Source organism: Gastrolobium bilobum, unplaced genomic scaffold, assembly GCF_033153095.1.
Source record: "Gastrolobium bilobum isolate Gb01-03AN ecotype WA unplaced genomic scaffold, APGP_CSIRO_Gbil_v1 utg33260, whole genome shotgun sequence".
NCBI classification, from domain to species: Eukaryota; Viridiplantae; Streptophyta; class Magnoliopsida; order Fabales; family Fabaceae; genus Gastrolobium; species Gastrolobium bilobum.
In genome coordinates this window covers 314,389-331,093 of record NW_026898181.1, presented here as the reverse complement: position 1 = coordinate 331,093, position 16,705 = coordinate 314,389, and the positions used below count along the sequence as shown (strand labels likewise).

The 16,705-nt window shown below is 37.5% G+C and overlaps 2 protein-coding genes across 2 annotated transcripts; one reads left to right on the top strand and one right to left on the bottom strand.

The window, feature by feature from the left end:
• Window positions 1–9,594: 9,594 nt before the first annotated feature.
• LOC133313617 (uncharacterized) lies at window positions 9,595–12,575 on the top strand. The gene is made up of 5 exons (XM_061515014.1): window positions 9,595–9,761; window positions 11,613–11,727; window positions 11,818–11,907; window positions 12,044–12,142; window positions 12,233–12,575. Exons 1-5 carry the CDS (start codon window positions 9,694–9,696, stop codon window positions 12,332–12,334), a joined length of 474 nt encoding a protein of 157 aa, XP_061370998.1. The 5' UTR covers window positions 9,595–9,693; the 3' UTR covers window positions 12,335–12,575.
• A 1,566-nt stretch (window positions 12,576–14,141) lies between these two features.
• LOC133313636 (uncharacterized) lies at window positions 14,142–16,196 on the bottom strand. Its single transcript, XM_061515033.1, has 2 exons — window positions 14,346–16,196; window positions 14,142–14,270 (listed from the first exon to the last, which is right to left on the bottom strand). Exons 1-2 carry the CDS (start codon window positions 16,194–16,196, stop codon window positions 14,142–14,144), a joined length of 1,980 nt encoding a protein of 659 aa, XP_061371017.1.
• Between the last annotated feature and the right edge of the window lie 509 nt (window positions 16,197–16,705).

Here is a 16,705-nt window from a genome sequence, read left to right as displayed (position 1 = left end):
AGTCACTATATCAAAGTCGAGCCTATAATATCAAATTATAATAAAACAAATTTTGGATTAGCGGAAAGCTTTCAAAGGTGATATTAACTAAATTTCGATGTCCCATATTCTATTGTGCTTTCGTATATACCAAGTTACCAACACATTATAAGCTATCTAAATCTCAAGTTGTCCTCGAAATAGTCCTCAATTACTGTAAGAATGAAACTAGTCTTTTGGAGTTATCTAACACAAGCATTAAAATATTAAAATCACGAGTGTTGAATTGCAGAACCATTCAAATCCAAGAAAACTCTTTTATTAGAGCAGTACAGAATTGAAATTAGGCATCGGTCATCTTTGAATTCATGAATTACTACATACACAAGAAAAGCTCGGTTTGACCGTTAACTACATTCATCAAGTTATGCAGCCGCGCCCACCAAAGATCTTATAGATCCTTGAACACAAGTTCCACCTCACATTACAAGAATAGCAAAATTCTATACCACAACATCATAGAAGTGGGAAGTGTTCGGAAAAAACTCGGTTCCTCAAGCTCGGCTAAGCAGCCTTTGTGCAGAAGTCAATCAACAAGATCCTGATCCCGGATCTCGGCAATACCTCGGTCTGAACTTCACCAGGTCAGGCAGCGCAGCGGAAAAATCAAAACAAAAAACAGGAGAGAGAAGAAGAACACAATCAGATTTAACATGGGAAAACCTTCTTGAATGAAGAAGTAAAAACCCAAGTGACCTAGTCCAGATCAGAAATCCACTATGAAAATAATGGTTACAAATAATCAAATACACCAATGTGGTGGTTAACTCAACCTCTCCAACAATGGTGATAATCAAACTACCCTAGAGGTGTTTCACTCAAACTCTCTCTAGAGATCTCTCAAATGCAAGCATAAAGCTTTGCTCAAACAATCAAATAATTCTCTCAAATTTGTTCTCTCAAATCTGACCTAGTCTCCACCCACAACTAATGAGTATATATAGAGGAGGTGGAAATTAGGGTTAGGGTTTTTAGGAAACCCCTCAAATGGGCTTGGGCTTAGCATTGAAGGAGGAAGCCCAACAAATCTCCCCCTCCGACTTCAATGCGCCGGCTTCAGCATCAACCCGGCTCCTTCACAGCAGTCATCAAATTTTCTTGCTGGAACCGGCTTTGTCATCATGTCGAACCAATTTTGGTCAGTGTGCACCTTGACGAGTTCGAGCTCTCCACCTTCCACCACATCCCGGATCCAGTGATGCCTCACATCAATATGCTTAGTGCGGGAGTGATAGGTCGAATTCTTCGCAAGATGGATTGCGTTTTGATTGTCACAACCCAGCTCGTACTTGTCTTGTTCATGGCCGAGTTCCATGAGGAACTTTTTCATCCACAGCATTTCTTTGCTTGCCTCAGTAGCAGCAATGTACTCAGCCTCAGTTGTCGATAGTGCAACACATTTCTGAAGTCTTGATTGCCAAGAGACAGCTCCTCCGGCAAATCTCATCAAATATTTTGTAGTCGACTTCCTCGAGTCGGCGTCTCCCTCTAAATCAGAATCCGAGTAGCCTTGCAACTCGGTTTTGCCTTCTCCAAATTGGAGACATAAGTCGGTCGTACCTCGGAGGTACTTGAAGATCCACTTCACTGCTTCCCAGTGCTCTTTGCCGGGGTTTGACAGATACCGGCTTACCATTCCAACAGCATACGCCAAGTCGGGTCTAGTGCAAACCATTGCATACATCAAGCTTCCGACGGCGGATTGGTAAGGGACCTTCATCATCTCATCTTTGTCTTCATCAGATCTCGGACATTGCTTCTGGTTCAGCTTTATGTGTCCGGCTAGGGGGTGCTCACTGTTTTGGCTTTGTCCATGCTGAATCTCTTCAGAATCTTCTCAATATATTTTTCTTGACTTAGCCACAGTAGCTTCTTCTGTCTATCTCGGATGATCTTGATTCCGAGAATCTGCTTTGCAGGGCCGAGGTCCTTCATTGCGAAGGACGAGCTCAACGCTTTTTTCAGGGCGGTTTTTCTCGATTTATCTTTCCCTTCAATAAGCATGTCGTCAACATATAACAACAATATCATAAAATCTCTGGCCTCATACCTCTTCACAAATACGCAGTGGTCGGCTTCAGTCTTCTCAAACTTATGATTAGGGGTGTCAATATGGGTTTTGACACGCGGGTCGACCCGCGACACGACACGAAAATTCGTGTTCGGGTTGACCCGTAAAAAAATTCGTGTCGTGTTCGTGTTTATGAATTCGTGTTCGTGTCGACCCGTATTATTTTTAATTATTATTTTTTTATTATTATTTTTTAATTTTTTATTTATTTTCGATCTATTTTTTTAAATTTTTTTGTCAATTACCGTTTTGTCCCGTATTTTGCGTGTTATTCGTGTCGTGTCGTGTCAACCCGCAAAAAATTCGTGTCGTGTCAGTGTTGAAGATTTTGACACGAATGAAAATTCGTGTCGTGTTCGTGTTGATGTATTTGTGTCGTGTCGAATTCGTGTCGTGTCAAATTCGTGTCGTGTCAACCCATATTGACACCCCTACTTATGATCAATCATGAATGATTCAAATTTCTTGTACCACTGTCGAGGTGCTTGCTTCAAGCCATAGAGGCTCTTCTTCAATCGACATACCAAGTCTTCTTGGTCTGGAGCTTGGAATCCTTCAGGTTGCTCCATATATATCTCTTCTTCTAAATCACCGTGAAGGAATGCCGTCTTCACGTCCATTTGTTCTACCTCGAGGTCCATCGAAGCCGCCATGGCTAACACGGTTCGGACCGAGGTCATTTTCACCACAGGAGAAAAAATCTCCTCAAAGTCTACTCCTTTTCTTCTGATTGCAGCCTTTCACTACAATCCGGGCTTTGTATCTCGGCTTCAGCCCGTTCTCTTCATTCTTAATCTTGTAGACTCATTTATTCTTCAGAGCTCGTCTTCCTTTTGGCAACTCAGTCAGCTCATAAGTCTGATTCTCGTGCAGAGACTTCATCTCGTCTTGCATTGCCTTTTCCCATTCTTCTTTCTCTGAGCTCATCACAGCCTCATCATAACTCTGAGGCTCACCGTCTTCAGCAACAATGGTGTATTCATCAGATGGGTATCTCGTAGAGGGTCTTCTTTCTCGAGTTGAATATCTTGGTTGTTCTTCAGCTTGAGAACCTGGTTCATCATTCTCATCCCAGATCTCATCCTCAACTCGGACCTCAGTGTCTTGGTCATCTTCAGCTTGTTGCTGATCATCATTTTCTTCATTTTCTTGATTTTCTCCCCCTGCTTCAGCTCAGACAGGAGGGATGGGTTCTTCACGTCTGACAGTAACCCAGACTTTGGGCTTCGAGATGTCATGAATGTTCTCATGCTCATGAAAGATCACATCTCGGCTTCTCACGATCTTTTTATTGATTGGATCCCAAAGTCGGAATCTGAACTCAGATTTCGATGAACCGAGATAGATGCATTCCTTTGTCTTCGCATCAAGTTTTGCCCTTTCATCTTTTTAGGGATATGCACGAAAGCTCGGCATCCAAACACTTTCAATTGATTATAGGCCGCTTTCCGACCTGTCCAGACTTCTTCTGGAATTTCTCCTTCAAGTGGCCGTGATGGTGAGAGGTTGATTAAATCAACAGCAGTTTTGACGGCTTCTCCCCAGAATGATTTCGGCAATCCGGCATTGGATAACATGCTTCAGACCTTTTCTTCAATAGTTCTGTTCATCCGCTCAGCCAGTCCATTCAGCTGAGGTGTCTTGGGAGGCGTTTTCTCTAGTCGAATCATGGCCGCTCTGCAGTATGCATCAAATGGGCCGCAATACTCACCACCATTATCAGATCGGATCACCTTCAATTTCTTGCCAGACTCCCTTTCAACCATAGCATGGAATTATTTAAATGATTGGAGTACCTGGTCTTTAGACTTCAACAAAAATACCCACACTTTGCGGGAATGGTCATCAATAAATGAAACAAAGTACTGAGCTCCTCCAAGAGATCTTTCAGACATGGAGCAGACATCAGTATGGACGAGGTCAAGAATATACCTGCGTCGTCTAGGTTGATCCGGTCTCACAAAAGAAACCTGGTGCTGCTTTCCAGCTAGGCAGTGCGTGCAACTCTCCAACGCTTGGCCTTTCAACCCGGTCAATAATCCTTTCTTGTTCAGGATCTGTAGCCCTTTCTCGCTCATGTGGCCGAGGCGCTTGTGCCATAGCTCCAAGCTAGGTTCATCTCGGACAGAATTGGCTTCTCCGCCATTAATCTTTCCTTGCATCACGTATAAGGAGCCTTCCTTCTTACCTCGGGCCACGACCAAGTTTCCCTTGGCCAGCTTCCATCTCACACTACCGAAGTAGTTCACTAACCCGACATCATCAAGTTTTCCTACCGAGATTAGGTTCAAACGCATGTCAGGAACATGCCTTACATCTTTCAACACAAGTCGGCATCCGACATCCGTGGTCAGAGTTACATCACTGACACCAACAATCTTGCTGGTCACTTGATTTCCCATCTTCACGACTCCAAAATCACCACCTCGGTAAGAGGAGAAAAAAACCTTTGTGTGGAGTAACGTGGAAGGAGGCACCAGAGTCAACAATCCAAGTGCAGTCATCATATGCAACATTCAAATAATTATCCTCACCAAGGAGGAATATCTCGGTATCCGGGTTGGCAGCCACCGCAGTGGTGCTCTTGTCTTCCCTCTTCTTGGGAATAATCTGATCCAGCTTCACAGAGCCGTTCTTCTCATCATTTTGCAGGGTTCAGCAGTCTGGCTTCTTATGGCCTGTCTTTCAACAGTAAAAGCACTTCAACTCATATTTCGGCTTTGACCGACCTCTGGACTTGTCTCGTCTGTCACGACCTCTACCTCGGCTTTTGCTTCTACCGCGGGAGTCGGATTTCCCTTTGTTCTCAGCAACGTTGGCCTCAGACGTACTCGAAGTACCTCGTTCTCTTCTCCTGGATTCTTCGCCCAAGAGGCTGTCTGTCACGACATCCATCTTCAATTTTCCATCTGGAGTCGAGTTATTCAGGGTCACCACCAGAGTATCCCAGCTTTCTGGCAGCGAGCTCAACAACAGCAATGCCTGCAATTCTTCATCAATTTTCATATCAGCCTTTGACAGCTGATTCACAATACCTTTGTAGGTGTTCAGGTGTTCAATCATGCTCATGCCGTCCTTGTATTCAAGCTTAACAAGTCGGTGAACCAGGTGTGCTTTATTCCTGGGAGTCTTCTTCTGAATCATGGACTCTAGCTTCGTCCACAACTCATACGCGTTCGTGAATTCGGACACGTGCTCAAAGAGGCTTTTATCAATATATTTCTTGATCGTGGCTACCGCCTTCCGACTCAGGATCTCCCACTCCTTATCGGTCTTGCCTGCCGGTCTCTCATCAAGGATAATGGGCTCATGTAAATCTTTGCAGTAGAGATGATCTTCCATCATCGGACTCCAATAAGTGAAGTTATCTGCGGTCAACTTGAACATATCTCCATCATGAGTTATGCCACTGGTCTCCATCTCGTCTCCCTCAGAACCCGTCGAACTCGGGCTTTGATACCGCTGTTGGGAAAAAACTCGATTCCCTCAAGCTCGGCTAAGCAGCCTTTGTGCGAAAGTCAATCAATAAGATCCTGATCCTGATCCCGGATCTCGGCAATACCTCGGCCTGAACTTCACCAGGTCAGGCAGCGCAGCGGAAAAATCAAAACAAAAAACAGGAGAGAGCAAAGAACACAACCAGATTTAACGTGGGAAAACCTTCTTGAATGAAAAAGTAAAAACCCAAGTGACCTAGTCCATATCAGAAATTCACTATGAAAATAATGGTTACAAATAATCAAATACACCAATGTGGTGGTTAACTCAACCTCTCCAACAATGGTGATAATCAAACTACCCTATAGGTGTTTCACTCAAACTCTCTCTAGAGATCTCTCAAATGCAAAGCATAAAGCTTTGCTCAAACAATCAAATAATTCTCTCAAATTTGTTCTCTCAAATCTGACCTAGTCTCCACCCACAACTAATGAGTATATATAGAGGAGGTGGAAATTAGGGTTAGGGATTTTAGGAAACCCTCAAATGGGCTTGGGCTTAGCATTGAAGGAGGAAGCCCAACAGGAAGACCAAAAAAAATTCCTAAAAGCAAGAACCAGAACTACTGAACCGCGCTATATCAATTATTTTCTGCAAATCCTCCATGTGCTCATCAACAATAAAAATTACAACATAAAATTTGGGAAAAATTATCTCTACTACTGCTGTAAAATAAAAATCTGTCACACTCACATAAAAGTTAACAAGTCTCAAACTTTTTTATTTCTTCTTTTTATAATGGGATTCATACACTTTTTATGTGAATGTGACAGAAAAAAAATTTCTGCAACAAAAATAAAAATATTAAACCCTAAATTTTATCAATACCTATGGTAGATTGAACGAAAAATATAGTGAGAGAAGAATGATCAATATGATCTTGAAGTATGAAATTGTGATACAAAAGTAATGACAAAAAAAAAAAAAAGTAATGACAAACTATACTCCAAAGCACAAAAAGAGACAAAGACTAAATGTAAATGCGCCTTGTTCCACCTATATTTTTAAGGAATGTCTCTCATGTTATATTCTATACATATATAGAAGTGTGTGAGGTCTAAATGGGATCATGTACAAGAGAAGAGAGTATTAGAGAATAATATAAATCATTAAAAAGTCCTCACTCACTAGCTTAAACTTTTAGGTGAATTGGTTCTTTATATGGTATAGGAGATAAAAATCATTAAAGAGACCCTCGCCTAAAAGCTTATCCTCCACTTTCTTTCCAGTGAAATTTCTTTCTTAGCACATGTAGTTGTGCCTGTACATTGTCCACACTCCAAGCCCAATGGGCTCTCTTGTGAGGAGGGGGCGTGTTAGATAAATAGTTTATGGGTTAAATTGGTTCTTTACAGAGGGAAAAACAAACATGGACCCCTCACACTTTTATGTGTATAGGAGATAAAATTATCTTCTACAACATGAGCGTTAAAGAATAGTATAAATCATTAAAAAGACCCTCATCTCCCCCCCCCAACAATTAATTCATAATTAATTAAGTCTTTTGGAGTTTCTTAGCACATGTAAGTATGTTTGTGTATTATCTACCCTTTAAGTCTAATGGGCTCTAGTATGAGGGGGCATGTTAAAGAATAGTATACATCATAAGTTGATGGGTGATACTACATTAATAATTTTATATGTCTCAAGAGCTTAAACTTTTGGATTGAATTGTTTCTTTACAATGAGTGACATTAAACCCTATTTTTAGATACTAGAACAAGAGCATGCATAAATATACATTCAAGCAGTATTGTGCGAAATATTGACGAACTCTTAGGGAGTGTTTGGTATGGGTATTTGGAATGGAATGATGGAGAAGTGAGATGGGGAATATTTAATTACCATGTTTGGTGGATATTGTGAAAAAAATCTCAGCAAATAATTTCCCCAGGTATTTCCATTTTCAACTACACAAAGGCAAATAATTATCCCACTCATCCTTTGGTATTTTTTTTTTTTGCCTAGGGTCTTAGATTCTGAATATAATATGTTGAGTCAAATAATTATCCCATCAATATTTTATCATCAACCAAACATAGTATCAGTAAAATGAATCCAACTTTTCCGCCAAATTTTGGCCAACTAAACACTTTTTCGTAACTTACCCGGAATAAAAAAATTCCTACTAAATCCTCAACCATATTTTTTTCAAGATAAAAAAATATATCTCTCGTACTAAACATCCCCATAAGAATTATATGTTGGGGGTGGTGTTCATATAAATACCCAGATTCCAAAAGTATACCTCTCCTCCTTGATATAATTGAAAAACTACTCAATATGCAAAATGAGTTCTTGATCAAACTCTGAAAATAAAAAGGGAAAAACTTGTAGCATCGTGTGGGATAAACCGATAAAGGGAAGAAAGATTTCTTAGAATCTGATTTTTCCTAGCTGAAAAAAATAAATCCAATTTCACTATATGAGTACATTTAAAAATTAAATAGCCCAAAAAAAAGCATTGTTCATAAAATTTAAAAGAAAAAAAATTGTGAATTAAATTAGTTAAAATTAATGGTAAATGACAATTAAATTAAGGGTGTGTTTGTGTTAGATGTGGAAAATTTTTACACTTAATTATATGTACAATTGACTTTATTTAAAAACCAATTACAATAAGTTAAATTATAGAAAAAAGTTGTTTTGAATCTTCAAAACTGACAGTTTTAGATCAAAATAGCTTGTTTTGTGTTAAAATATAGGGTTATGTTTATCTCATTTTACATGAGATAAACAACTCTTCTACACACACAAAAAGGAATTAGGTCCCACCATTCTTTTTTCTCTCTCCTCTTACATGTGGGTCCCACTTATACTTTTATTTCTACAACATGAAGTAATTTTTTTCCTACAACATAAGAAAAATATATCCCTAAAATATAATAATATATTTTGGCATCTTTATACATTTTAGGTATGACACTAATTTTTTTTTGTTATGGAACGATAAATTTAATTAAATTTCATAAATGGTGTTTTTGAGGTTCAAACCTTTATCATAAACTTGTTTATATTACACTTTTCATTTAAAATTAGGATAAGTTATACATTATTTCTCATGTTTTAACAAGTTTTTTTAACTAACTAACCTTAATTTTATTTTATTTTACATTACTTAACCCCCCTTCATTTTTTGTTTTTTGTTTTTTTTAAACATTATTTAGGGAAAAAATATACTTACCACCACAAATTACGACCAATCTAATCACCGTCAATCTAATGGTTATAATTGATTAAGTGTTTAGTGTTTGTCATTTTTAATGAAACCACATCGTTTTGATGTGTTTTATAGGAAAAAAAATGTTTGTCCTTTTAAAGGATATAATTCTTTGTCATTTTAAATCCTAACCGTTGATTTTCGTCAATCAACGGTTAGGATTTATTGTGTCAAACTTATTAATTAATTATTAATTCGCAATAAAATTCAATAAATCTTAACCGTTGATTGACATAAATCAACGGTTAAAATTAAAAATGACACAAAGTTATATCCTTTAAAAGCACGAACGTTTTCCCTTTATAAAATTAGAAATAAAAAGAAAATAGAGGAGAGAGAATGTAAAAACTTACGAAAATGACGTAATTTCATTAAAAAGGACATAATTTTATGTCATTTAAAATGATAGATATTTTTCTATTAATTAATTAATAATTTCCAATAAATTATAACCATTTACTTAGTTTAAGTTAAAATAGTTAACTTCAATCATGTTCATGGTTTAATATTTTCCTTACTTATCCTTTTATTTATTTATTTTTTGCCATCCAACTCTTTATATATTTAACGATAAACAAAATAAAGGGGTAAGTTAAGCATACATGTATTTATGAAAAAAATAAAAAATGAAGCATATGTTTTTTTTCTTGGAAGACATTTTTGCTCGTGACTTTTAAATATAGAAGTGTCCAACGTTATATTTGGTACATTGACGAATCAAAAAAAAAAAAAAAAAAAAACATCATAAGCAAATTGACCACAGACATCAATCACAGTACCGTTCAACACTGCGACTCTGTCCCTCTTCTTCTCTTTCTCTCGTTACTTCCTTCTCCTGCTGCAACTGCGAAAGAGAAAAGAGAATATGGGTTTCTTCTCCTTTATGGGTCGTGTCCTCTTTGCTTCCCTCTTCATCCTCTCCGCATGGCAGATGTAAGTCCTCTTTCTCTTTCTCTCTCTCTCTCTCTCTTCAGATCCATCCATCTTAACTCCTACTTTTTTCACTGTATTTTCGTTTTAGGGCATCTGGGTCTTCATTTAGTTTGTGTTTTCAATTTAGAGACTCGTTGATAGAATACAAACCCATAATATTCTTTAATAGATATAGTTTGAATCTGTTTTCATAATTGGGTTTCTTCCTGTTATTCAATTATTCTCTTCGAAACTATGATGAGCTGTTAGAGTTTAATGATGCATCTTCTAGTAAAGAGAGTTGTCTACGGCGCTTCATGGTTTTTATGTAAGTTATTAATTAATTAATTATTTGTCTTAGGTATACTAGCACGTTGAGATTGTTATGTGATCTTGAATATAAATATTGTTACATATTAGTAACAAAAACAACAACCAATGCACTGCTGAAATCTTAAGTTGCACACCAATATGGGTTTAGTGTTGCTTTTCCTTTTAAGTTACTCCCTTCAAATCGTTGAAGATTTTCAAGTTTGCGTTTAGTTTTAACAGTTTGGTAGCAAGTTAGGCTCAGACCAAAAACTGATAGATTTAATTGTCAAGATGATTTATATGTCCTGAAACATCTGATTATCAGTTTAAGAGAATTCCTTGGAAATATGGATGGTGAATAGTGCTTGCTATCTTATTTATATTTCTATGCATGTACGTATCTAACTTTTTTCGATTTATCTCAATCTAAGATTATACTCAACAAGTTAATTCACACAAATAACTTGAGGCTCTGGGTAATTAGTTTTGTAAAGCGATAATAGTTTAAATGGCTCAGTTAACATGGGTTTTACACAAGTTTGTGCACAATACAATATACAAGGAGCTATGAAACACTAATAATATGATGAAATGTTTTAATTCTTGCTAAGTAAACTATTAGTCTGATGGTCCTTTAAATCTTGAGTGCCTCAGCCTCCAATTCATGTATAGTGTAGAGGGAGAAGGGATATAAAGGTAGAATGGGAATGAGTTGGGAAATGTAGTGGAGTAGATTGGCAGCAGGGAATTGGTGAAGAGTGAAGACGATGCTACAATCATGGAAGGGAATATGAATATGAAGGGAATAGAGGGGGTCTCGGATCATTTGGGTGATTTTGGGTTGCTGTAGCCACTGGGCAGAGATAGCATTTTGCTTCTCTGATATTCTTTATTTTTTTGTCCGATTTTAATACAGTTGCTACATTCCATGTTTATAATACTGTACTTGGAGCTTGCTCCTACTTGTTTTGTCTTCTAATTTTCACTGTTAAATTCAAAACCTATCATATTCCTTTACAGTTTTTGTTGGTTTTTCTTCTTCTTTTTCTGGTGAATTCTGCGGCCTTTAATGCTCCATTTTGTCTATATTGGGGGTATGGGAACATATTGAATATAATAGCTTAACAGCCTAGCTCTGTTGAGAAATCAAGTGATAGAGTAAGAACTCAGCTGACTGGTTTTCCAATTGTACTTGTTACATAAAAATACAAGGACCAAAGTGCTATATGTAATTTTTGCAGAGATTATGACTTTAATAAATGTTATCGCTCTGATATGATCTTGGAGACTTGTTACTAGGAATGCATTTCTGTTGCCAGCCACAGCCTTTTCTGCTGTTTCAAGTCTTATTACCTTATTTTGTAACTTGCTTAGTGGTGGATCAGCAGTTTGATGTTTATGAATGTGCCTAGAGATGAGATTTTAGCCAACCAAATATTGGGTTGCTAAAGTAATTTTTTTTTTTTTTTGGGTGGATTTCTAAAGTCATCTGTAGTTTGCTGATAATGCTATAAGGCAACATTTAGTACTTTTGCATTTACATAGAACGGGTGCTGCCAGGTTTAATGAATTTGATGCCACTGGAGGACCCATTGCAAAGGAGTTGATTCCCAAGCTCACTGTTGTGAGGAAGAATTTATCCTCCAAATTGGGGATAGGGATACCAGATATTAATGTAAGGCCATCTTTTCTTATATTATATATTTTTGGTATGAAATTCAATTTTCACTTCTTGTTGCCTTTCTGATTGAAATGCTAAATACAGGTTCGGCAAGTCATTGCCTCTATCATATTTCTAAAGGGGGTTGGAGGGATTCTATTTGTGTTTGGCAGCACACTTGGATCTTTTCTTCTGGTAATGGCTTTCTCTCTTAGCTTTGGAATGAACAGAAGTTGTCATTCTTAAATTTACTTTTCAAGTTTTGATCTTTGTTTTGGTCCTAAAACATTGTAATCCAGATTGAAATTTTTCTTCCTTTTTTTTTTTGTAGCTTTTGCATCTGGCGCTTACTACTCCAATTCTGTATGATTTCTATAACTACAGGCCTAATAAGCCTGAATATAGTTTACTGCTGAATGATTTCATTCAGGTATGTGCAAACTGTTGTTATTTCCTGTGTTTCTGGCTGATGGTTTTATATGTGTGAGAACTTAACATGTGTGCTCACTTTTGATGGCAGAGCACAGCACTTTTTGGTGCATTGCTATTTTTTATGGGTATGAAGAACTCAATTCCCAGGAAACAATCCAGGAAGAAGACCCCAAAAACAAAGACAGTTTAGAAATTAGATAAATTATGTATCTGTTTCCAATGAACAGGTTGTCAAATTGTTGAGTTTTGGAATTTTTACTTAAACCTTTTGTTATTATTTTTTTTGTAAGTTCTCACATAATCGGAATATGGATATGCTTGAGCTTTCTTATACAATTCTGTTGTACTTGCGCTAAGCATAGCTATTAACAAAAGCTTTGGTTAGATTTGCTTGTCAATCAAGGTCCGATGGATGAGATATTCTGGTACCATGAGGCAGGGTGATTGCTGCAGAGACTAATTATGTCACAATGTTTTATCCAGTTCAATTTGTTTTATTTTAGTCTAATCCGGTATAATTCAAATATGATATAATGCTGATATAATCTATACAAACATATAACTCTGATTTGAGTCCTAATGTCTTAATGACTCCTAAACTAAAGCAAATTTCTTTCTTCAGACACCACTTTTGGAGTCTCAAATAAAATCATAAAAATTCCCCTATCCCCAAGTTCTTGGTCTTCCTCCACGTCGGTATGATTCTTCAATCTTGAGTACAGTTTCATAATAAGTTGGTCAGGAGAGAGACGGGTTGGAAGGAAAAGAGAAACAAGGAGAATACAATGGCAACAGTGTTGGAACCTAAATTTTTTTGTATATTATAATCAAATATTTTTATCCATGCATAATTGGTGAGGGCAAAATTCTTTAACATGTGAGAGTAATAATAATAGAACCTATAGTAGTATATTTTTTTTAGTGTTGTGAAGACGTGTCCAATACTTGTCAAGATGGGTCCATCAATGAGTGAGTGGCAACCCTTGTGTGTCTTCTGAGCAAGGAAAAGATGATGAGTATGTGAATGAAGGGTTGATACAATAATGTACATTGTTTGTGAAAATATTCAATAAAGCATATGATTAATCAAATACTTGAAGTCGGAAATAACATTATTTTCGTCTTATTGTTGATGTCTTTCAGATTATTTTACTTCTGATCCCGAAATTAAACCCGTTTTAGAGCATCACGGTTAATGTATGCCCCTTCACCCTAAGCATGTAATTATCGTTTATTTGCCACATTCTACCACTTGCCCCTACAATACATTCACGTTGGGATCAACAAAATTAGAATTAAAACGCATTAAGTAGCTTAATCGCACATAATCTTAAAGCAGTCCTCTACATATTTAACTTTGACTAACTTAACACCAAAACGCAATTCGAATAAGATCATATTGAGCAAATGTTGTGTTTCGCATATAAATTCACTTCAATTTTATCATAGCTCTAAAAAAATATCAAAGTATGTGGAAGATACCGACATGAAGCTAGTATTGAGAATTTCCTATAGCAAATTGACAAATTAGAGATACCTTGTTCAAAGTCATAAAAACTGACACATTAAATTTTATAAGTGGCTTACATGTAAGTTAACCAATAGGAGAAGGAAACACAAATTTCACTTAACACAAGGACGGAAAACTGGGGAGAAGGGTAAGTTACAAATAAACAAGAACTGGTCAGTACTAGAAACAATTAATTACTCAACCAGTTAATAATGTTGAAAGAGTGGTTAATGAGTAACCAGTAATGACTTGACTAACCACTTGAGCAGTTAATTATTCCTAAATTGAAAATAGAAAAAAATTTGCTTCCTCCAAGTAGGAATTCTTCCTTCACCCCATTATCTCCAAGTATACATTATGAGCGAGGAGGAATTTCCACATAACCTTAGAGGAAGTAAGATCTTGTTCAAATAATCACCTTTTGGCAATTTTTTTTTTTTAGGGGGGAGGAGGGAGATGGGGTACATGATACATGACAGCAAGCAAGTTAAGGATCAAATAACTTGTTCATGTAGCATAAAGTCCAGTCTGAAGCAACTAGACTCCCTCCATCAGTGCTTATGGACTCAGCACATGAACATGATATCAAAGCTGGTTTGCCAGGTCCATCAATTTCCTGTTCATTATCCTCAGTTTCAGTGATTCCAACATCACCGTTCAATTATTTTCTGTCATGTATTTCATCATTGGCTTGAGGACCTGATAACCTCTTGCTACCATAGTCATGGTCAAGGTCTTCTTCATCTGACAAGCATCTACAACAGTCAAATTCATCCACCTCATAAAGTTGGCTCATTAACCCTTCCCTCCATGATATCCTCATCTGGGATTGTGATGCATTCTCTATTGTAGGACTAGATAACCAAGGATCCTGATCATCCAAAAATTTTGGAAGTTTGCTGAGATCGAATTGGAAACTTGAATTAACAGAATCCTCCAGTGGCATAGAACTATTGAGAAGCAAGTTTTCTGATGGAAGAACTTCATTGAACGAATTAAGTTCAGCATTAGAATTATCTTCCTTTCGATTGTCTGCATGCACCAATGATAATCCAACATGTAAATCTGAACTGGAATCTGACTGTGGAGTTTGAATAACATTTCCACTACCAAATGAATTCAGGGAGAAGGGAGAATTCTCATCAATGACATTGTATCGATCATTTTTTCCTTTTTCTGAGCTACCTACCCTACAACAAGGCATGGAACTGGGAGAAAACAATATGGATGTATAAAAAGGCGATAATGTGGCATCAAAAGGTACTGGAATTTCAGAAAGTCCACTTGGAGAAATTGAACAACTCACTTTTCTCCTGACACCATTAGCAGCACCAGACAAGTCACTGCTCTCACTTACATTCCAAAAAGTTTTAGAACTGGATGATGGTGAAGTACTGGAACAAAGAGTTGTGGATTCTGCTAGTCCCTGACTTTGATTTAGTTCATTTTCAGGTTTCGGACTCAGAATTTTCTTTCCCTTGTTACGTGGAGAAGAAATCCAATGCACTAAAGCTTCAGTTGGCAAAGGCAATAAGGGAGGACTAGCATTGCCATCAATATCCCTTGTTTTTTTCTCATCATCATCAAAACTGTTAGCAGTCATTTTATCAAAGCTTGAATTGTTCTCTTCTACAATGAGAATCCCTCTAGGCCTACATTTCCTCTTGTCAGTGACACCAGAAACAACATAACCAGCACCATAACAGACAGGTGTTTTTGTTGAAACCAAAGAAGACCCACATTGTATCTCTGGAGAAACAGAGTCATTAATTGGAGGTGTTTTACTAATGCTTGTGTTTGGGTTCTCCTCCGCATCCCCTAAAACTGTAACATCCAAATCTGACCCAGTAACTTTTTTACTCAAAGGAGTCAAGTTTGCATCATTATCACACCCTTTGCGATGGGCATGCTCATCAGCATTATCATTTATCCCTCCCAGAACACCCTCCTTTTGCTTTAACTCCTCGGATGCTGATGGCAATCTAGATGAACATTTGCCATGTTCTTTCAAAGCAGAACAAGGCTTAAACTTTTGGCCAGTCCTGGATCCTGATTTCTTACCAGACTGCCACTGGTTGAGGGATGGGGGATTCTTCCTAAGGGTCCGGGGCTTATCCGATGCGAGTCTTTTGGTTTGCACCCCAGCATTACCCTTTGGAAGGTTCTCCTTTGAGGACTTAGATGTAGGTTGTTTCAATGCAAGTGCATGAGGGGCTGAGTTGGGAGTTTTGGAGAGACTTTTGGGTCTGTGTACAGGGGTTTTAAAAGAAGAGGAAGACAAGAACCTGAGGCAACCCCTTGGGGCTTCAGTGGAGACACCAGAAGAAGCATAACTACTGTTGCTGCTGCTGGAAATGCGGTTGAGATCCTGTAACGGGCTTCTAGGACTTTGCTTCTTCTTTGCACATGATGTTGCAACTGTGGTTGGTGTAGGTGGCGGAGGCAAAGTGGAAGGTTTCTTTGATGATGAAAATGCTCTACTCATAGTGAGGCCTGCTGGATCCACAGCACATTGAATTGATCTGAATACATGCACGAACATGACATTCAAAAACAAAAGGAGAAACCCATAAAGGTATAGTGAACTTCAATAAAAACCTAGCACAAAAACGTGCTCCTTCTAACAAAAAGCAAGAATTTTTCATTCGAAGAAATGCAAAACATGTATGGAAAATTCATGGTGTAGAATTTCTACCAATAGTTCATTTCAGAATTTTCCTAAATGTATCACTGCATCTGTTCTGTTGCAGTCTAAGTTTGCAAACAGAACTTTGGAAATGTTATGAGAGATCAGAAACCCAAATCAAACTCAGAATAGAGTAAAGCTTAAAGAGGAAAAGTGGTTGTTACTTTACCAGTGAAATCAGAAGGATGGGTTTTATCTTATCTTCTCAATGTGAAAGATCTGAAGTCTGAAAAGCAGCAGGTGTTTGAGGAACAATGGATCTGAAACAACAACCTAGTTCAACTCGAACATAAGTTACATAACCGTAGATTTGATTTGTGTGCCTCATTTGGCTGCTTTCCTTACGTTGTTTAAACTTTAAAATT